The sequence below is a fragment of the Monopterus albus genome, unplaced genomic scaffold, assembly GCF_001952655.1.
Source record: "Monopterus albus unplaced genomic scaffold, M_albus_1.0 scaffold11.1, whole genome shotgun sequence".
Taxonomy (NCBI): Eukaryota; Metazoa; Chordata; class Actinopteri; order Synbranchiformes; family Synbranchidae; genus Monopterus; species Monopterus albus.
Window position 1 is genome coordinate 2,742,870 of NW_018127891.1, and position 21,830 is coordinate 2,764,699.

General features: G+C 39.3%; 3 protein-coding genes and 1 long non-coding RNA gene across 7 annotated transcripts in view; 2 read left to right on the top strand and 2 right to left on the bottom strand.

The window, feature by feature from the left end:
- Positions 1-1,254: 1,254 nt before the first annotated feature.
- cblc (Cbl proto-oncogene C, E3 ubiquitin protein ligase) lies at positions 1,255-16,869 on the top strand. 3 transcript variants are annotated; one of them, XM_020590199.1, is made up of 14 exons: positions 1,255-1,526; positions 1,710-2,538; positions 7,889-8,035; positions 8,132-8,288; positions 8,901-9,022; positions 9,685-9,822; positions 9,903-9,990; positions 10,132-10,263; positions 13,368-13,550; positions 14,386-14,532; positions 14,752-14,807; positions 15,858-15,938; positions 16,114-16,169; positions 16,635-16,869. In XM_020590199.1, exons 2-14 carry the CDS (start codon positions 2,165-2,167, stop codon positions 16,766-16,768), a joined length of 1,815 nt encoding a protein of 604 aa, XP_020445855.1. In that variant the 5' UTR covers positions 1,255-1,526; positions 1,710-2,164; the 3' UTR covers positions 16,769-16,869. The 3 variants fall into 3 exon arrangements, with proteins under 3 accessions (XP_020445855.1, XP_020445854.1, XP_020445856.1); XM_020590198.1 differs by having other exon boundaries at positions 1,255-2,538; XM_020590200.1 differs by having other exon boundaries at positions 1,261-2,538; positions 13,371-13,550; positions 16,635-16,868.
- LOC109954695 (uncharacterized) lies at positions 4,371-15,815 on the bottom strand. Of its 2 annotated transcripts, XR_002274174.1 has the most exons (6): positions 15,224-15,815; positions 14,680-14,755; positions 9,907-9,958; positions 8,109-8,233; positions 7,910-7,978; positions 4,371-6,411 (listed from the first exon to the last, which is right to left on the bottom strand). It is a non-coding gene; the product is annotated as an uncharacterized LOC109954695 (long non-coding RNA). The 2 variants fall into 2 exon arrangements; XR_002274175.1 differs by lacking the exon at positions 4,371-6,411 and having other exon boundaries at positions 7,902-7,978.
- Positions 16,870-17,350: 481 nt separating the features above from the next.
- LOC109954697 (trypsin-like) lies at positions 17,351-19,852 on the bottom strand. Its single transcript, XM_020590202.1, has 6 exons — positions 19,799-19,852; positions 19,435-19,591; positions 19,079-19,177; positions 18,807-18,970; positions 17,782-17,918; positions 17,351-17,682 (listed from the first exon to the last, which is right to left on the bottom strand). The coding sequence occupies exons 1-6, from the start codon at positions 19,836-19,838 to the stop codon at positions 17,530-17,532; spliced, it is 750 nt and encodes a 249-aa protein (XP_020445858.1). The 5' UTR covers positions 19,839-19,852; the 3' UTR covers positions 17,351-17,529.
- Positions 19,853-20,783: 931 nt separating this feature from the next.
- LOC109954698 (trypsin-2-like) overlaps positions 20,784-21,830 on the top strand; it is a 2,548-nt gene continuing 1,501 nt past the window's right edge. Inside the window, exons 1-3 of the mRNA XM_020590203.1 lie at positions 20,784-20,856; positions 20,953-21,106; positions 21,198-21,457. Of these exons, the coding sequence (XP_020445859.1) occupies positions 20,817-20,856; positions 20,953-21,106; positions 21,198-21,457 (454 nt within the window). The 5' untranslated portion in view covers positions 20,784-20,816. The remainder of the gene's footprint in view (positions 20,857-20,952; positions 21,107-21,197; positions 21,458-21,830) is intronic.

Genomic DNA, 21,830 nt, shown 5'->3' on the forward strand with positions numbered 1-21,830 from the left:
CCCTCACCATTAGCAGGTCAGAGCGTGGTCAATCCAATGTCAATGATGAGACCAAACGTTAAAACGAGCACAGCAACAATGATAGGTGTAGTGATCAGGTCAGGACTTGAGTTGAGGTGGCTCGAGCACCTGTTTAGGATGCCCCCTCTACGCCTCCCTGGGGAGGTATTCTGGGCATGTCCCTTCGGGAGAAGGCTTTGGGGCAGACCCAGGACATATTGGAGAGACTATGTCTCCTGGCTGGCCTGGGAACGCCTTGGGGTTCATCCTGAAGAGCTAGAGGAGGTGTGCGGAGAGGGAAGTCTGGGAGGCTCCGCTGAGGCCACTGCCTGTGCGACCAGGTCTCGGTTGAAGCGGATGAAGATGGATGGATGGATGGAGCATAAAACTAAAATACTCCAGTAGCGTAAACAGAATTGTACTTACTTACAGTAGATGAGTAAATGTACTTTTCAGCACTGAAGATAACTCCAGACCCAGGCACACAAGAAACTCATGTTAGCATGAAATTTTATTTTGAAAAATTCGTTTTTAAAATATTCATAACCATATTTCACTAAGACTTTTTTCTTAATGTGTTTCATTCCAAACTGAAGTACATCTTACTTAGATAAAAGGATAATACAAATCATTTATCCAGTGCTTCATCCATTCATCAGTAACTACATCCTGTCCCATTATCAACTCTAATCACTCCTTTGACAAAAAATGTCAACATTTACTGGGTCCAGCCTATTGAATTTGAGAATTTGTTTCTTATATCTATTGCATCACCATTAATTCTATATATTAACATTAAATCAACATTAAACACAAAGTGAGGTGGATGGGAATGTCATTACTTTTTCAGGTTGTTTGATCATAAACGAAAACTTTGACCTGATGATGGCACTAAAGGAAAAGTTAAGGATTCACCAATTACAGTTCATTCTGAGGGCACTCGAATGTACGCACCAGATTTCATGCCAGTCCAACCAATAGCTTTTAGTCAAAACCACAAACATCACCTTTGTGGGAGTGGAAAGGTCAGGGGATCGCCAAAGTCGTCATGTTGGTCTGTCAGATTTCATGCCGTTTTATACAATAATTGAAAAAATATTTCAGTATGAATGGAATGACAGACAACATTAAATTCCCTAGCAGCTAACAATAACACGCAGTTCATGTCCAATTCTAATTTTAAGTCTACTGTGCATGTTGGACTGAACTTTGACCTTTGCTTTCATTTCACAGGCACCTCCACTGTTATTAAGTGAGCTAACTGGTGAGATACTGTTACCCAAGTCTTGCAACCTGCTTTCATTCTTAGTAACGCCTCTCTCTCTTACTCCCACCCACCTCTCTCTTTCTCTCTGCCTGAGCAATAGAGCAAAGAAAACAAACCTGCTTGTCTAGCTGCAACCAGGAAACCAATCAAAGGTTGCACCAAGAAGTCAAAGAGAGAGAGAAAGTGACAGCAAGAAAAAAGGACAAAGAATAAATAGCAACGCTTCAGGCCATGACAGAGAACATGTTTCCGTTGTGCTGTGAGTAGATGTCTTACCTGACAATGTAGGGCTGCTGTGCTGCTTAGATGTATGCATGAATACCGGTAAGGAGAGTGGTGTGTTAAACAGGGGGCAAGAAAACCCAGATGTGTACGAGTGGGGAAATTTAGGTGTTTGTGTCAGGTGTTTGTCACTTTCAGAATCTTCCTTCCTTTGTTTTAGGTTCACCTCGTGTAGTCTTGTTGCTGTTGAAGGTTTTTAACGGACCTTGTATTTTTGAACTTTCCTGAAATTCTGACAGAGGAGTGAAAAGCTACAAATGGACACCGGTGGCTGCTTTCAGTGGATGTGCTCAGCTTTGAGCGCATCTTTTTAAGATGTTGTAACTTCACATGCTGTTTGAGGAGGCTAAGATGAACAATTTTCATATGAAGCTGAAAACTCAGAAATCATTGTAAAGACAACAAATGCCAGCTGAAACTAACTCAAGCCCTCGAGGCAGTGTCAATAGCTTCTTTAATTTCTGCTCATAAAAATTCACACACGGTCAAACATGAAGCTTTCACACCTCTTACCATTGGACCACTGTTAATTACTGTCACTTCCCCCACACATGGACACAGACTGACAAGTTAGTTATAGGTTCACTTCGATTTCAAAGACACAACGGTGAAATAATGGCAGCAGCATGTTCAGGAGGCTCCAAGAGCCCCACATCAAGTTCCCAGTCACTTACCAGTGGAGATCGGCGGATGGTGGACAAGGCGCTGAAAAGACTAGATAAGCTCTATGAGCTGTGCACTAACCCCCAGCTGGGCCTCAGGTATAGTCCGCCATTCCTGCCAGAGCTGGTGTCTGAGACAACAGCACTGCTCACACAGGTATGGGAACCCTACCACAGCTCCAGGGCAGGAGGCAGCCAAATACCTAGGGGAGACGAGGCCAGCTACCTGAAGGTCCATGCTAGAAATCTGCTGGATAAGACGGACAAGGCTGTGTTGCTGTTTAAACAGGGACGGGAGAAGATATTTGATGAGACGTCTAGTTACAGGTAAGACACCTACATCAATACAGACACAAGAGAAGCATGTGTTAGCAGGGCATTTTGTTTTATTCTAAAATATATCTTAATTTTAAAAAAATGTTGGTATACATTTTTGTCAGGTGCTTCATTTATTAGTTCATTCATTCACAACTCTGTTTCTAACACCTAACTGTTATATGTTTCTCAGTGTAGAGTATAAAAATTCTCAGAAGTGAAACCTAATTTAATCAGAAATGCCAAAATTTGCTGGTTCCATCTTTTTGAATGTGAACATTTGCTGCTTTTTTGTATTGTGAACTGAACACTTAAGGTTTTGGGCTGTTGGTCAAACAAAACAGGCCACTGGCTCTCCAAACTGGCAACAGGCATTTTTCATTATTTATGGCCACTTCACAGACTAAATGATTAATTGATTTATCAATTAAATAATTGGAAGAAAATAATCATAAGTTGATGATCTAAAAATCATATTTTTGTTAGTCTTGATTTGTTCAAAGTAGAAATAAACATATTTCCCATCTCAGTGTAATAGTAGGTAGCAATGTGTTTTTGGTTTTATTTGCCACATTGAGATATTGTGTCTTATATTTCTGCCATCAGCCCACTACAGTGGATGAGTTTAAAAAGAATTTCATTTCCAGTGCTCACAGCATTAAATCGTTATTTAAAAAATCTATAGATAAAACAGTATATCTGTTGTTCTGTTCAAGTGACAGATCACAGTTTTTATATGGATTTCTCTTTCGAATTTCCTTAAAAACTGCTCAGCTAGATACCATCAGAAGTAACTGACCGGGTTAGGTTTACATTTCTGTTGCCATTTTTTAACCAGCTCAACCAAATCACGTTCTCAAATCATAAACAAATTCTTGTGTTTGACCTGACCTTCTTTAAGGCAAATACATTGACTGAAGTTTCACATGCCTCCGACCTTTATCTACTACCATGGGACCAGATCTGACGGGGTTGTCGCTCATGCTTATACTCCATTAAAAGTTCAAAAACCCAAAAATTGTCTATATTTGCATTTGTGTAAAAAGTCTAAACCCAGTACTGTGACAGTCATGACAGATGCCCTTTGAACATTAATATACATGAACTGAAATAGCCATTTTACCCCATCTATGGAAGCTGAAGCAAAGTAAAATAACTTCCCCTATTCCTGCAATTCAAATATAGTCTTCACTGTGTGTCAGAGAAAAAAAAGAATGAACACATTCTGTAAGTTCGCCATTTGGCTAAACAGATATTTTGGAACAGCTAAACAGAGTGACTTTATTTAGAGCATGCTGCCTCCCCTGCTCCTGTTGGGACTGCTAATGACGGAGAGGAACAACAGGCCTAACTCGCGTCTTTGTGATGCTAATGTGTGGAAACTAGAAAAAGAAAAGACTTCTGAATGTGAACAGTTTGGGGGAGAGTCCCTGGCCTAACATTTTCTAAGTGTATGTCCATATGGTTGTATTCACAATGTATTCATAGATGCTGCCGGCTTTTATTTTATTGTCTTCTAACTACTGTAGATGTGGCCTAAATACAAGACCAGAAATACACTCAATTACACTTATGTATTTAATGCAAATGTACCCTGACACCATGTAACATACAGGAGGGAGCACACAGTTATAGGTTTTCTTTAAAAAGGTACAGCAGCTAACATTCTGACAAACAGCACAACTTTGTTTGAGCTTTTACAATCTACTCTTCTACTTTGAAATGTGATGAAGACTTTACAATACTTGCTGGACCTTATTAAAAGCTATTGTATATATGTATATCCATCCATCCAAGTTCATAGTGTGAATGTGTGATCATAGGATGTTATCATTTTACACAGTTCTGTTGTTCAAAATATACCTAGTCTACAAGAATATTCTGTACACACAAGATAACAGATGGCCTTCTCACAGGAGTCATGCCCGCATGAGCAGTGATGTGACAAATTCACATAGTGTTGTGGCTTAGATATCATGACAAATTATGCAAATATCCTTCTGTGTTTTCAGAATGTACTGTCCTCTTTCTGTGGCTTGTTAAACCACAGACTCAGGCCAGTAAACCATATGTCTGTTTAATATCTTTCTCAAGGCACTTAACTCTTGGTTAGGATGGTTAAAATAATAGTTGCCCTTTAGTAAGTGACATTTCTGCCAGACTAACAAGAAACTTAAAACAGAAGTGAGAATAGACGGAAAGCCACAGAAGCAGACAGTTGAAGGTTTAGCAGATAGAAGATTGTTGTCTGATAATTTTGACCTCCTGTGACTGAAATTTAGAAGTCACGCATATACAAATGTGCAAACTTTGTTTCACATACATCTAAAACCATGAGCAGAACAACGTATGTTTATTAGTAATTACATCATTTAAGAAATTGAGCTTATTTTTGCTAATTCATATTTTTTATCACCGTTTACTTGTAATAGTATATTACAAGTAAAAGGGGTGCATTCAAAATGTTACTGAAGTAAGACTGTATACTTATCAGCAAAATACACAAATATTGAAAGTCAGGGTCGTTGCCGTGGAGGAGGAGCTAATTTTAACTACTTTGTGTACTTTCGGTTAGTTTAATATATAATAATGCATCAAAGCCCATCATGGAAAATCTTTGTAAATAATTAATATTAGAAATAATTATAACTGTCAGAAAAAACTACATTATTTCTCTCTGACTTTTGGTGGAGTAGAAGAATATTAAATGAAGAATACCCACACTGTGCCGTTTCATTCTCAGTTGATTATTCTTTAACTTCTACGCCAGCACAATGGAACACTTTGACTGCAAATGGTCTCCCTTGGATAGAGGAACCTCGTTGTTATGTCCATGTTGAAGTGAAAGAACAACCAACCTGGAACAAACAGCAGTGGATGGGTATTTTTCTTTTATATATTTTCACCGTCTAGGGTGTCTGGATTATGTGCCTGCCTCCTGAAGACTGTCCAAGTCTTTATATAAAACTAAAGTTCACATGCCTCAAATTTATATTTAAGTGTTAATGCTGCGCTCTGCAGCTGTTAATTGTGGTTTAGTTTTGTCACTGATAAATATTGTTATTGACACTGAGTGCATCATGTCCTAGGTGTTGGGAGAGGTGCTGAATTTATAGACCCAGAGATGGCTTCAGCATGGAAGAGGACGGGGGCCGCTGTACAAAATTTGAGTTCTGATTTTTTTTTCTCAGAATAACGGCTTTAAAATTTGAATTCTGACTGTAAAACTGACTTTTTAACAAAAGTCACAATTCTGAGAAAAAAGTCAGAACTGAAATTTTGTACAGTGGCCCCAGTCCTCTTCCGTACTTCGGGAACCAGGTGTAAAGTAAAATGATCACACTCTGCTTACCATTTCTGAAAATATATAAGGAAGCTTTCACTGGAGTGTAAGAAGTGCAAAATAGCCATCCAAAGTTGTGTTACTGAAGATTTCTCCCATTGTGTGCAGGAGTTCAGAAGCTATTCTCCTTCTCTGCATGAGAAAGTTTTTTTAATCAAACATGTTTCACATCAAGCTTCTTCAGGCACATTGATGAGAAATATACAGTCTCTAACAACAACACAGTTACAGTAAATGTAAATCAACCAGACAAAGGATGGCTGTGATGCAGTGCATTGTACAGTACATATGCAATTCAGTAAAAATGCAAACATTTTTGGACTTTACAGTAGTGATGCTGCACAATTTCACCTCTGTCTTTCTATCTCTTAAATGTTATTTTTGGCACCTGGCCCGCCCCGAGCAAGAGATGTGGCTTACACATTTCCTCCCAACTTACTCTCTTCTCTTCAACACAATAGAGGTTTTCTTTTCCTCCCTGAGGTGAAGGTCTTTCATACAATCAAATGAGCCTTTAGTCAATTTTGTGTGTGTAAACAAATCTGCAGAAGATGCAACAGAAATAATTTCCAAGATGTCAGGCAAAAGATAACATATGGTGTAATAAAGATAATATGTTGCCAAATTCAATAGATTGTACTGAGTAGCATTGTTATATTAAATTTAGGTAGCATTTTATCTCATATATAACAGGTCAAATGTAGCTGTATTTGTACTATAATAGTGCAAATACCATTGTTTGTGTGTTTTGGAAATACTCCTAATTAAAAATGGAAAAATATAAAGTATACTGAAGCATATTGCCGCATTTCATAGGACCTTTAATATAGCGTATACTGCAGAACATTTCCTGCAATCAAGTTTATGTCAAAAGTTAAAATCCTCCTGCACTCGTGTGTTTTGTTCATTGTTGTTTCAATTAAATGCTTAAACTTCACGGAGCAGAATGGGCCTTTTAGAAAATCAGCAGTTAAATATTTGAAACAAAAAAACTTCCAAATTCATAGGTTCTGGACTTTTCAGTCATGTATTGTAGGAGGAGACGTTAATTGGTAAAAAATAAAACAAAACACAGCATCAGACATAAACCTAGAGATGTGAAGAGTTTTTAAAGAAATGTAAACTTGATGTTGAGAATGTTGCAAAAACAAGTGTTAGAAAAATAAAATTGAATCAGTTTAAGTTTATAAAAGACCACAGTAGAACCTAGTCATAGTAAAGACACTAGTAAAGATTGGCATGAAGTGACACACTGGCCACTGGAACATTTTGTGGTATTTACAAACGAGCATGCAGCAGAGCGCATCCTGTTTGCTGGCTGGACTGTTTGTTATGTATGTATCTATGGAAAGTATCGGAAATGCATTGCAACTCAAACAGTACAATAAAAATGCTGTCATAGAATTTTATTTTATCTTGATTTTTACACTTTAATAGCCAGCTCCTAGTGTACGTTATACAACACTGCTGACTATGCCTGCCTGTTTGACACATGATTTCACACACCTACACTGCAAGCTGGAGTCCTAGCTCTAAGCTAGTGATACTTTATGTAAGTTATGTAAAACTTCAAGAAACCTAAGAGCAACAATAATAAACATGAGATAAAATAAGATTTATTATCCTAGGTCACTTTGAGCTCCTTGAGGCAAAGTTGTGATACTGGGCAGCACAAATAAAAACTGACTTGATAAGGTGGCATGTGAGATAAAGGTTATCAGTTTAGGGCTGAGAGGCTGCTGAGAGGTTGGGGATATGTATATGCACATTGAGAGCCGATGTACCAGAGTCAAATTCCTCGTGTCTCCAACACACCTGGCCAATAAAGCAGATTCTGATTCTGATTGTTGGCTCATAAGGTGGTCTTAAATATTTTTGGGAGCACAAACTGTTACCACAAACAAACCTTCACTCCTCCTTTGTTTGGTCACTTTTATGGGGCCAGAAAATATTTCTAAGCAAAGTCTATTTCTAGTTTTGCAAGCTCAACTGAAAGTCTGCTATATCTGTTACTCTCAGGAGGAACTTGACCAAACTGACCTTGCTGTTCAGTCACATGCTGTGGGAGCTGAAGGCCATGTTTCCAGGGGGATGTTTTCAGGGTGACACCTACAGGGTGACCAAGTCAGAGGCTCATGAGTTTTGGAGGAATTCATTTGGCAACAAGTTAGTGTGTGAATTTTTAAAAATGAAAATCTCAGTGTTCTGTGATGGTTTAATGTGTGTCCATATTCATTACCTGTTAACACTGTGTTCTAACAGGTGTGTAGTTCAGTGGAATACTTTTAAAGAGCAGCTGCGGCACGTGCATTCATTTGAGGAGGGGATGGAGTCCATGGCTCTGAAATCAACCATCGATCTCACCTGTAATGACCACATATCTGTGTTTGAGTTTGATATCTTCACCAGACTGTTTCAGGTGAGGATAAAGGTTCCAACTTAGGTAATAAACTGATTACTTAGAGGAACAGTTTGACAGCTTGGGAAATACATGTACTTACTTTCTTGAGAGCGAGAGTTAGATGAGAATATTGATACCATTTTCATGTCTGTACAGTAAATATGAAGCCATCAGCCAGTTAGCTTAGCTTTAAAACCAGAAACTCTTAGCCTGGCACTCTCCAAAGGTAACAAAATGCATAGATCCACACCTCTGAAGCTCACATCATATCCCATTTGCTTAAACCATACAAAAACTGTGGTGTAAAAGGAATGGCCCTTTATGTGGGATTATGTGCCAGACTATTTATTGTCAGGTCTATAAAGTCACTGCACCCAGATAAAAGATATTCCAGCACATACCTTTTTGCTTTGGGGATTATGTGCAATTCAGTTATTGTATAAATTAAATAAAAAATTTAAATGGTAAGCTTTAGAGGAGCTAGTAGATGCATTTTGTTAACACTGGACTAAGCCAGACTATCTGTTAACACAGATCTTCTCACCTACTTCTCAGCAAAAATGCAGATAAGCATTTTTCCCAAAAACATCAAGCTGTTTCTCTGGTCATAAAATATTATTCTTCTTTTAGCCCTGGAAGTCACTTTTAAGGAACTGGAACCAACTAGCAGTGACCCATCCAGGCTACATGGCCTTCCTCACCTATGACCAGGTTATAGATCGTCTGGAACACTACCTGTATAGACCTGGAAGGTACAGGAAGGATGAACAGACTGACTGGTGCCCTTCACATGAAACCTAAATTGAACTAGGTCACACATTGCCCAAAATTTTAAGTAGAACTGTAAGGGACACTGGAGAGGGCTGTTGAGTACTTGAGTTACATTAAATGCAGCAACTGATCTCAGCTGTAAAAATTAGCTCCTCAAATCAACATAGAATCACAGCACTACAAAACTTTTAAGTACATGACTATTCATGATTAAAGTTTGAAAATTTATGAGGGTTTGATTCATCTTCTTGAAGTACCTTATTAAGTATCTCTTTCCTCTTGAACTTCTGACATATTTATTTCATAATGCACCAAACTCTGGTTGAGTTTGAGCTTTCTATCTAATATTCAAGAAATTTTGTCTTTGTGACACTAAGTACAACTCTAAGAAGTTATGAAAATGGCAGCATGGCCCAAAGTGTCATACAGTGACTATTGGTAAACTGTATCAGTATTATTGCTATTGTAAGAATGACAAAAACTGTACAAATCCAGAAAATACACAGTACAACCAAATGCTGACTAAAGTAACAATACTAGCAAAAGAATCACTGACATCCACAATAACATTTAAGTGACTCATTAGTGGATTTTAATGTCTAAATTTTTCTAAGTTGTGATGTGATTTACAAGTCCCTTCTAGTTATATCTTCCGTCTGAGCTGCACTAGAATGGGCCAGTGGGCTATCGGCCACGTGACCACTGAAGGTGGCATCATCCAGACCATCTCTGAGAACGCACCTCTCTACCAGACACTCATTCAGGGCTTCAAGGAGGGCTGGTTAGGACAAACACACAGGTCTCTGATACGTTTGGCCTCTGTGCAGATTCTCTAAGTGCTGTGCGTTTCTGTGCCTGCAGCTACCTGTATCCAGATGGCCGCGATGTGAACCCCGACCTGACGAGCTTGTATGAACCTGCCCAGAGGGGAAAAGTCAAAGTTACAGAAGTAAGTGAATGCACTTTATCTGTTTATCAGTTTTACAACAGGCTGCCAGAAGCATCCTGAGGCTTTACCAAGCCAAAACATAGATCATATCCTGTTGTTTTCTGTCTTGTTTCTCTGACTAACCCACCACTACCACAACAGGAGCAGTACGAGCTGTACTGTGAGATCGGCAGCACCTTCCAGCAGTGTAAGATCTGTGCAGAGAGGGATAAGGACACTCGTATCCAGCCCTGTGGACATCTCCTGTGCCAGCTCTGCCTCACAGGTTGGCAGGTATAAACCCCCACCCACTTAATTATAGTAACTTATTGTATAATCTCTCCACATGTATTACAACCCACATGCTAATCTTTACCACATGCTTTTACTATTGTATAATCTCTCCACATTTATTACAACCCACATGCTAATCTTTACCACATGCTTTTACTAAACTAAGGCAGTTACCGTAACAGTTGTTGTGTGTTCAGTGAACTGAATCAGTCTGGGTACACTTAGCTCAGTTTTTTTGTCGGCTAATTTGACAATCAGCAATATCATGGTTTGGTTATAGCTCACCATGACGCGATGTTAAAAATATCTTCTGTGTATAACAAAGCATGCGAGTCATTTTAAGATGCTCTACTATACAAAATAACCTTCATAAATTGTCACTTTAAAATTACTGGGTGTGACTTGGCTAGACTGTGGAACAATGTAACAAAAACTTAAAAGCTGCTGTTGCTACACTAATCCTTGAGAAGTCTATTATAGTGTCTTCATGAGGGTGCTAGAACAGTTTTATATCCTATCTCTGTTTTTATAGTTACTCTGCATCAGCCAGCCTTGCTGAAACAACACAACATTTTATGAAATTTTCAGTACACCTGTGCTTGTGAATTAGGTTACGTTACGTCCGCAAAAACCAACTCTCCTATTCTCTCCACTCAGTTCATTTGTATAGTGCCAAATCATAACTAAGGGGTGATACAATGGCACCTTTAGCATGATCACATCTATAGACACTGATCAGCCATAACATCGTGACCACCTGCCTGTTACTGTGTACACAGGAGTCAGTGCAGCATTTGAATGGCACTTGTGTCACTCTGCAGCTCACTGTGCATCTTGTGTGAATCTGTTTACATCCATTGCTTTACTGTTGGAAAGAACAAAAAGGTGTCAACCATTCAGTGACAAGCTTATGTTAAAGGAGTGAAAAGTGTTAGAGATAGTTAGAGATAATTTTTAGACCAATTCAACAGCCTCCCCACACTGTGTGATATCATCACTATAGCTGCTGAATGTTTCTTCATAGAGACCAGTGTAGAGGATTTCTCATTTTCAACTATTTTAACAAAGATTCAAGTGAAATGGAATCTTCTGAAAAGGATGAATGAAATTTAAAAGTTTAATCTACAGAAGGTCAAACTCATTACCGGCGAGCCTTGGGCGTCCATGACCCTGTCTACTGTCTGTCCTTCCTTAGACCACAGTTGCTAGGTACTAACCACTACAGACAGCAACACCCAACCAGACCTGCAATCTGGGCCATCACAATTGGGCCCTTGTCAAAGTCACTGAGATCCTTGCTCTTGCCTGTTTTTCCTGCTTCCTACACATCAACTTCAAGGACTGAATGGTCACTTGCTGCCTAATATACCTTGCACACAGTGGTCAAAATGTTTTAACTGATCAGTGTAAATGTCAGAGAACAATATGCTGAATATCAGCGTGGTTTTTCATTGAAACCATTTGATCTTCTATCACAAATCCCAAGGGTTTGATTTGATTTTGATTTGATTTGATTTGATTTATTCTTTCAAGCATGTAAAGACAGTTGATATGTCAACACACATAATTTTACACATATCCAACAAATGCTAATCCAATATCAATTAGCTTATACCTAGTACATGCTTGAATGGAGTAGGAAGAAGTCAGACTTATCCAGTCCTACCCCATGACATCATCTTACCATCATTGGTTTGCAAGCAGTATCTCTACATAGATAATTCTCTTCTACACCACACAAGTAATATACTAAAGAATTATTACAAAGTATTAACATTCTTACACCACACCCACAATGTTCCATCTAATTAATCATTAAGCCTGTTCTTGCATATATCTTGATTGACACATACCTTTATATTTATGTTTAAACTCGTCAATTCTATTACAATTTTTTATGTCTACACTTAAATTATTCCATAGTTTTACCCCACTTATAGAAATACAAAATCTTTTTTTGGTTGTACGTATAGCATGAATTTTTAAATTTAACTGACCCCTTAAATTATATCCCCCTTCCCTTTTATTAAATAGTTAAAGGGTCTGTATGTAAATCATAATTTAGTCATGTGGTGTTTGCACCTTTTGTTTCAAAAGGGGGGCTTCCCTGACTTTCTACTTCCTCTTTTGGTGACAAAATGACATTGTAGACATCCAACAAGAATTAAAAATGCTGCTGACAAATTACAGTTTCATGCTTGACAAGTATTTCTTTCAGCCAGTGGTTTCCCATCTGTTCAGGCGGTGTTTATGTCTTTGCAAAGGTGCACAGCAGCATGTCCTGACATTTGGCTGAAGACTTCCTGTCTAAACTAAGGTTCACATCCTCCTCAAACTTCATTGGTCACATGCACTTTGATAAAAAAAAGATGTGTGAGAGCATGATTGAGAAGGAGACAGAGAAAGAGAGACATGAGCACAAAAAGAAATGTAGATATGCTTTGTGGATGTCAAACCACAATGAACAAGCTATAAATCAGTCTAGACTGTGATAAGCAAACTTTCTCTTCAGCAGTAAGTTTGTGTACAGTACGGTAGCTTTGATTACAATAAACAAATACCAGGGAGTTCAAAATAAAAATAATTCAGTCACACATTTGCAACTGAATACCTAGCTGTGTCAGCTTAAATTAGTTTTATTACACGACTTCTAAAACCGCGTGGGCCAAGAAAGTTTTGAGCACGCAAAATTATGTTTGCCCAAATTTTAGGAATCCCCTAAATGGCAAAATTAGCTAATAAATTAGTGCAAGAAGGCGAGCAAGTGGAAACAATACGTTAACATCTGAAAAGAGAATCATGATGAAACAGAAAGCTTGTATGCTAGAGCAATGAAAGAAAGTAAAATGTTACAACAATTCACCTACATCTGGTTTACATTTGTGGAAAACCAGCCTATAGTGTCTGCTGAACATGGTATTTTCCACCACTTTCATCTCTTGAAACACTGGTGGTTTATTCTTTGAAGCCAAGCCCAACATATTCCACTACATCCAGTTCAAAAGACACAAAGCTGTTCTCAAGGCAGCATGTGATAATGGGTCTTTACATTAGTGTAGTGTTTCCGTTACTCTATCCTTGACCTGTCATTGTTAATTATCTAGCAGAAGTCGGCTGGCAACACCTGTCCATACTGTCGCTGTGACATCAAAGGAACTGAGTTAGTACATATCGAACCATACCTGCCAAACAGCAGTAACTGGGAGGAGGAGGGCGAATATGACACAGAGGAGGAGGACCATGAGGACATTGAAGTGTTGGTAAAGGAAATGGCTGCCCTAAGGAAGGTGTGTGAATATATTTGTACAGCATATGCCCATTTGTTTTTTGAATCCTAGCCACGTTAGCAGACGTCAGTGTTGGTCTGTTGGTCAGTCTGATGCTTTGGTTCAGACTGGAAAAGCCCAATAGCTATTGTATGAATTTCCAGGAAAATTTTGTACAGACATTCATGATTCCCAGACAATGAGTCCTACACACTCAGTGATCCCTGAATTTCCTGTAGCTCCTCTATGAATTTATTTTTGATTGAGTGAAATGTCTGGTCATTTGATTTACTGACATGAAACTTAGCACACACATTTGCGTCCCCCTTTAACTTTGGTGAAGCACCTTAACTTGTCTTAAAATCCCATCAACAGGTCTTTTTTTTTTAATTTGTCTAATATTTGAAAAAAGCTGTCGCTCCCATCAGCCTGAGCTGTAGTTTGTGTTTAGTGCTAATTAGCATACATTAGCATGCAAACATATTAAATTAAGATGGTGAATATGGTAAACATTATACCAGCTTAATCAACAGACCAGCATGTTGTCATTATGAACATGTCAGCTTGCTAATATCAGCATTTTACTTAAAACTCCATCTCACAGAGCTGCTAGCATGGCTGCAGACTCTTTGTGTTGTTTCTGTGTCTTTGTCTCTATCTAAAACACTTTCAGTCTGCAGGTATTGTTGATGAGTGAGTTAACAAAAACAGTAACTCAACTTTTTTGCCAGGTGTATTCTTAGCCGACCTCCTGGTCTTCTCAGGTCAATGTAAAATAATGCTTTCCAATGAAGAAGGTACATGTAAAAAATACCCACTTGCTGTCTACTACAGTTACTTTCTCTCATACCAACAGTTCTCAAGTCTGGATTCCCAGGTTTCCAGCTCCTTCCACAGCGCTCCATCTGTGCCACCTAAAAATATCACAGTCCCACACTGTCCATTTCCTTCCAGCCAGTTCCAGACATCAGAAGCACTGGCCCAAGACTCCCACTTCAGTTCAGTAGGTTCCCAGAGACACTCAACCTATTTGCTGTGTTGTTGTATTGTATTGTGTCTTTGCAGTTTGATGACAGGGATCATTTTCTCCACTGCTTACAAACACTACACTGAGAAATGTTAATTCATGCACAGCACTGCAGGGACTCACCAAATGTAGTGTCAATGTGTGCAATAGCTGATGCCCACACAGTCTCTGTGACAATTATCCTCTCTTCACCAGGCTCCTGGTGGCAGTGAAGCACACAGAAGACACAAACAACAGAGAAACATGAATAGGTGAGACACGTGTAAAGCGGAGCAGCAAAAGGCATAAATTACTGTTGGTATCCACATGCACACAGGACCCCGAGGAGTATAAATTTGGGTACACTAAAGCACCACACTCTGACTTTGTGCTGCTGATATAAGGACCTTGACATTTTAGGTTTATTTGTAATCTCCCAGTAAAATTACTTCCCAAAGAAAAACAAGTTACATTTGAATTCACTGATGTGTGGTTGGTTTGCTTTGTCCTTGAGTATAATTATTATCGTGTACATGTTTTAATACATAATATAGAGTAATGATTTGTCTATACAATAAAAGATGTCATGTTGTATGAGGCAACACAAAGGAAGACCCATAAGCATGCAGACAGGCAGGTGCAGTCAAGTTACTTTAACAGAAGGTGCAGTATAAATTACAGGGCTTACAGGCAGAGGCAAGAACAGGCCCAGGTGGGCAATACCAAAGCCCAGAGCATGAAACAAATACCGGGATTGTATATATGTAGGGAGCTAATGAGCAAAATGGAAACAGGTGGGCAGATCTGGTAAGAGGAAATGGAGAACAGGTGTGCAGATGGATCTTGGAAAAGGAAGAAAGTCTGAGGACATCTGGTGGACGGATGGAGAGTGGCAAATGACTGCGGGGCTTTATAAAAGTGCAGGGAATGTGGCTACAGGGAACAAAGAGGTAGAATGGGCAATAATGATGGGATGGGGGCAGGAATTTTGACAATAATAATAAAGATAATCAGGCATTTTAACTGTGTTCTGTGCTACTGACTTCAAGATTCATTTTATTCTTATGTATCTTGACACATTTATTACAAGTAATACAAATATTTTCTGTACTAGCTGGTTGTAAGGCAAAAGTCAGTTAAATAAATTTTGATATTTGTTCAGTTAATTTTCTAATTTCACCTAGTTTTTTTCAGTTCTGCATTTTTTTTTTCATTGCAAATCTCACATATGTACAGTACATGGGACAAGATCAGCATATCATCAGTTATTCCAGAACAGCATAACGTGAGGAATATCAAATGTGCTGTGTCCTCCTCACTAGGTGTCAGGTGGAGTCATACAGCAGTGAGGAGGTAAACAGTGGTAGGCTGAAGCCACCTCTACCACACCCACTCTCCTACAGGTGATCACCCGCTGTCTCCTTTGAGACACAGCACAAGTATTTTTCACAGGATTCTGCATGTTTACACTGTTAATAATCATCAGTAATGACTTTTGTGCTGTGGGTATACAGTGGGAAGTTGATTTAATTGTGTCTTTAGCTAACTGACCTCTATTTATTGCTATGTTCCAAACAGCACTGAACACCTCCCAGAAGCAGCATTTCCTTCTTCATCCCACAGGGTTGTTGACAGTAAGTTTATGGCATGTTACAGTATAACAGTGTGGGAACTAAACTGTGAGATTATTCTACAACATACAGAAGAGCTTATCCTTATCCTAAAAACATATAATAATGGAAGCCAGTGGTTCCCTGACTTTTTTCTGTCATGTCTGATGCTTCCTTGGAAATCAGGAAAACATAAAACAAGTATAATACATAAATGAATTGTAGTGATAGTGAGAAAATTAATTGTTGACATAACATAATCATGACTATGCACCACGTGATTGTTCGCATCACTGATAATTCATAATCAACAACTATAATCTAAGGAAATGTTTTTTAAAATGAGCTTTTTCTCATTTTAAAATCAAATGAATAAAATTATAGAATATAATTGTGTAAAATCTCTCCTTTGACTTTTACACTCCTCATTTGAATAGCGCGCCATGCATTGTGCATTCTAGTGTGGCCTCATTTTGTGCCTGTGTGTAGGTGGAGCAGCGTGGCTCGGACCCTCCAACCCAGACAAACAGCCAAGACGACATAAAGAGAGGGAGGACAGGAGAGCAGGTGTCAGGAAAGACAAATACGGCCTGGGTGAGATGACAAGAACAATGTCATCATAACCAAAACAACAAAATCTGCAATATACTGTAAAGACTTTAAATTCAATGAGAAATACCTGGAAATAAATTATCTTCACTCAAGAAATCAGTCTCCAGTGAATGTGAAAATAGTTTGCGTCATTTTTAAACCGTAAATGACTGATGCTGAGATGCATGTGTGGCTCTGACTGAAAACTTGCCCACTGAGGCCTCCTACTGTTCAGTAATCACACACACCATTATCTCCTCAGTAGCTTCACTACTGATTCCTAAATATAGTCTCACACACTTTAATCTTTATAATTAAACCATTTTCTGAGTCTCTGTGCAACAATAGAAATAAAAGAAAGGTGATGTATAATATAGCTTTGGGGACAAACATGGGGGAGTGAAATCACATACTGCTCCTACAATGAATATATGAAAAAACAGCATGATGCTACCTCTTATACGTTATGCAAGTCAGTAAAGGGCTCTATATAATGCCATACTTAATACTGAAATCAAACAAATAAACAAACAAATACTTCGCCTTCAAAATAAATTCATGTTGTGCTTTTCTTCTCCTGTTATGGACATGAAAACAAACAGGCAAACAAAAAGTGAGTATACCAAGCATTTTATTTTATTTTTTGTGTTCTGGAACCTTTGTGTTGGTTCTGAATGTGTGAGGGAGAAAACCTCAAAGGAGACAAGACACCAGAAAAATAACAGTTGGCCCTGTAAAACAAAGCAGAGATGAGTGGTAACATAAAGGGCAGGGGAAAGAGGAACAAATGATTTCAGGGGTTCTTTGCCAGGATGCTTTGGATCCATGGGAGATACTCGCACACTTTGACGTAGACGCCAGGGTAGTTAGGCAGGGCACATCCCTGACCCCATGACACCAGGCCCTGGAGCTCTCCAAGACACACCAGAGGGCTGCCAGAGTCACCCTTACAAACACAGATGAAGTGAATGGGACCAGGTATGTGGTACACATGAATTTGTATACATATACAGTAGAGTACAATAAGCACAGTTGCAAAACTCACATTGCATGAGTCTCTACCACCATCCATGTATCCAGCACACACCATTCTGGGTGTGATCATGCCAGGATAAGCATTCTCACAGTCCTGGTCATCCACTATGGGCACATCCAAACACTGCAGACGGGTGGGCATATACACTGTAATAATCAGGACACAGAGATAGTCATAAAAACTTCTGAGATAGCTGGTAAATCCAGGAGATACATACGCTTTTATCAGAATGAGGCTATGTTTTTGTAATGTTAACCAGTCCCATGAAAGGACCAGAACCAACAGTGGTCTCCCAGTGTATCAGCCCGTCTGTGGTTCTCAGTCCCAAGCCCATTATTTCCTAGTGAAGACACAACAAAATGGTGTACTTTTTGAAAATAAAATCATTCCATGAAACAACTGCTTAATGTTATTTTTAAGCAGAAGTTACTCAAATATAAGGAAATAATTTATTGGGGACTCTTTTCAGCTGTGAGGAGTACTTACTGCACTTTATATGGAACTGTCTCAAAATAAACTACACCGCCCATGTTCATTTCAATGAGGCCACATGTCACCCAGTGCTGCCGTTTGCTTACTGACAGTTTTTAGTAATAGACACAGTTCATTGTTGATTTTGGTCTTTTTATGGGGGTTAGACAATGAGAAAAGCATAGAATATTGTCAGTCATCCTTTAAAGCTGCTATGTGTAGACTTTCAAAATGTCCAACCTTAGTGGCCCTGAGAGGAAATGTTAAAAAAGACACCTTAGCAGAGAGCAATGCATGCCACTCTCCCCAGATATGCACTGGTGGAAGTATTTTGATGCTTTACCTAAAAAAAAGTATTAATACCACAATAAAAAAACAAAACTTTTCCAAAGTTCTATTAGCTAAACAAACTTAAATTATTTAAAAAAAACAGAAAAATGGCCGTGAACATTATTTGAAAGGTGGTAACAATTCTACATATGGTGGCTTTAAGCATATTGAGTTTTCACACTATTTGTAGATGATTAAATTAAATTAAAATCCCTAATACAGTATCCACCCACCTTCACCACCCATGGCCGTGTTACCCCAGCCAGACACAGAGCAGGGGAGCCCCCCATATGGGCACGCTGTGGGCAGCGGGATGGGTGCGACTGCCTCGGTTACCTCCACAGGATGGAAGAGCTTGATCATCATGATGTCATAATCCAAAGTCCTGTAGTCATAACTACACACAGAGAAAATAGACTTCAGTTGTTTCTCTGCACAGGTGATCATTAACCTCTGCAAAATGGAAAACAAAAACTCACATGGGGTGGTTCATTTTGTTACTCACTCAGGGTGCCAGAAGATGGTATTTGTCTTCATGAGTTGCTCTGTACCCTCAAACACTCGCACGTCGTGTTCTCCCAGCATGATCTGCATGGCAGTGGGACTGAGAGAAGAGGTGAAACATGCTAGAAGATGTGGAGGCAGAAAAAGCTTTCAGTATTTTGTTTCCTATAATTCTACATTCATCTGAATCTAGTTTCTAGGCAAATACTCCACTTTTTATCTTAATATTTAACAGATGTCCTCCACGTATGGTCCTAGACTACTAAAAAACTTGTTTTATCTCAAATTGAAAAAAAAAGAGAGAGAGAGAACGTATGTTATTTGAAAGCAATCATTTCTACATCAATGCAAACTTACTTGTACCAACAGTGGGCAACAGAGAGCACCCACTGCCTGTTAATGAGCACCCCTCCACAGAAGTGGTAGCCATAGTTGAGGGAGGCCATGTACGGACGAGAGTGAGGCTCACACTCCTGCCCGCCAATGATCCGGCCGTTTTCACGGGGAACTGCCACTGTCACGAACAAATGAAGAGACAGAGAGCGACAGAACGCGGATGTGTGTTTCAGAGTTATATTTAACCACAACTTGCTTCATATTTTCCCAATTTTTGACATCACAGTACAAATATGTGCAAAAGTCTGTTGTCATATGTGTAACTATACACAAATATATATATATATTTATATCCTTGTAAATGTGTGCATTTCTCTGTCGTTACCAGCAGCTCCAACCATCAGCAGCAGAGCCAGCAGTTTCATGGTGTCTGGTGAATGAGCAGAAGTCACCTGGGCACACCCCAGCACATATTTATATCCACAAGTCCCACCATGCTCAGCCTGCTCCTCCCTTCTTACCCCTTTCTGTTGACTCCAGCTGTGTGCCCACACTGTTCTTGCTTCTTTGCACTAAGCGTCATCTTACTCTTATCATGCTCCCATATTCTTGTTTGCCAACTTATGCCCAGTGTCACGCAACCCTGTTGTGCCACCTGTGCACCTCATTTTCCAAAGTGGACCAAGGTCTCCGCATGGTTAACAGGTGTTTATGAATTCTGGATCTCTCATGTACAAGCCAAAGCGCACACACAGTGAAAACTGTTATAAAACCTCTTATGCTTAGAGCAATATGAACAAATGATAAAAAGATCATAGCAATACTTGCTATTTTTAAACAAATTCCTTTTCCAGACATTTTAAGAATTAAAAACTTGGTTAGAATAAAAAAATTTTGTGTTTTGTAGCTTTGCTTTGGTTGTAAAAGATGAGAGGTGAGAAAGTGGTCTCAGTAGCAGAAAAATAAAAACAATGCTCTACTGTTTTTCTTTGTCAGACAGAAATCAGTGGCCTCTAAGCTCTAATTTGTGCTGTTCAAGTCACTTTGTTATATTGTATACAACCACACAGGCTGGTTAAAAGAGTTGTGGTATTCATTTAGAAGTTGTATTACCAACTAAAAGAAAAAACATTTAGGTGATAAGTGTTGAAAATCTGTTACTTAGGTACAATCTCAAAAGCCAAAAATCAACATGGCACATAACAAGATAAGGTTACGTTTCAGGGCAGAGATGGGAGTAGTGGATAGATTCACAGCTGGGTGGGAGGAAGGGAATGGTTGTATGGAGGTCAGGACAGAGAGGGGGTGCATGAAACAACAGAGAGGGCTTCAGGTATAAATGCAGTGAGTGACAGATTGCTCACGTCCAGTCTGGCTACAGGAAGGCTCTAGTTCGCCACAAGATGATTGGTCTGGTTGTCCTCACACTCCTGGGAGCTGCAGGTAAAGCACATCTGAAGTATGTACAAAGATTTTACAAGAACAAACAATTTTAACGCTGATAAATATGAAGCATTTTGTATTTCCATCACACCAAAGCTGCAGCCCCAATGGATGACAAAATTGTAGGTGGCTACCAGTGTGAAGCACACTCTCAACCCTGGCAGGTCTCTCTCAATATTGGCTACCACTTCTGTGGTGGCTCCCTCATCAACAACCAGTGGATCGTCTCTGCTGCCCACTGCTGGCAAAAGTTTGTATTACATCACTGTATACAACATTTCTAAACAAACCTCATGGCCAGCATATAATTCTGAATAACTTGTTCTTTGTCTCTGTTTCAGCCCTTTTTCACAGATTGCAATCGTGGGTGACAATCACATCTGGATGCACGAAGGCACCGAGCAGTACATGTCAGTGGATGCCATCTACTGGCATGAGAGCTATGATTACCAGACCCTGGACTATGACATTATGCTGATGAGGTTGGCGCACCCTGTCACCGTGAATCAGTACGTCAAGCCCGTCTCCCTGCCAAGAGCTTGCCCCACGCCCGGGGACATGTGCACAGTGTCCGGATGGGGGAACATCTACACAGATCAAGGTGAGGTGCATCTGCTCTGGGTGTTAAAAAAGTCAAAACATTTTGCTCATAACAGAATATTAATTCTGTCGAGACCTTGTTGTTTTTGTCAACATAGCCTATAACCTGACAAACACACACGGTCTTCTGTACGTTTCAGCACATTCAACCAAAAGCTTCAATAAACACTAATTACTGAAATAGATCAGTCTGACTGCTGCCATATACTGAAACAGTGCAGAGCTGATGTGGACCACCTCTACTGGAACAACAACAACAACAAAAACCCATCTATCACAAAAATAACCACACTTTTATGAACCATTAACCTTTAGGGGAAAGCGTAGCTGTGTTATTGCACACAGCAAATAAATGATTGTGGCTATTGAGGCTG

Excerpts from the sequence above, each read along its gene's own strand:
- cblc (XM_020590198.1), top strand. The coding sequence starts at position 2,165 with ATGGCAGCAGCATGTTCAGGAGGCTCCAAGAGCCCCACATCAAGTTCC. Across the intron at positions 2,539-7,888 it reads GATGAGACGTCTAGTTACAG|GAGGAACTTGACCAAACTGA; the intron begins GTAAGACACCTA and ends TGTTACTCTCAG. Across the intron at positions 9,823-9,902 it reads CAGGGCTTCAAGGAGGGCTG|CTACCTGTATCCAGATGGCC; the intron begins GTTAGGACAAAC and ends CTGTGCCTGCAG.
- LOC109954697 (XM_020590202.1), bottom strand. The coding sequence starts at position 19,838 with ATGAAACTGCTGGCTCTGCTGCTGATGGTTGGAGCTGCTG. Across the intron at positions 19,178-19,434 it reads GTTGCCCACTGTTGGTACAA|TCCCACTGCCATGCAGATCA; the intron begins GTAAGTTTGCAT and ends CTCTTCTCTCAG. Across the intron at positions 17,919-18,806 it reads CACGGCCATGGGTGGTGAAG|TGTATATGCCCACCCGTCTG; the intron begins GTGGGTGGATAC and ends TGATTATTACAG.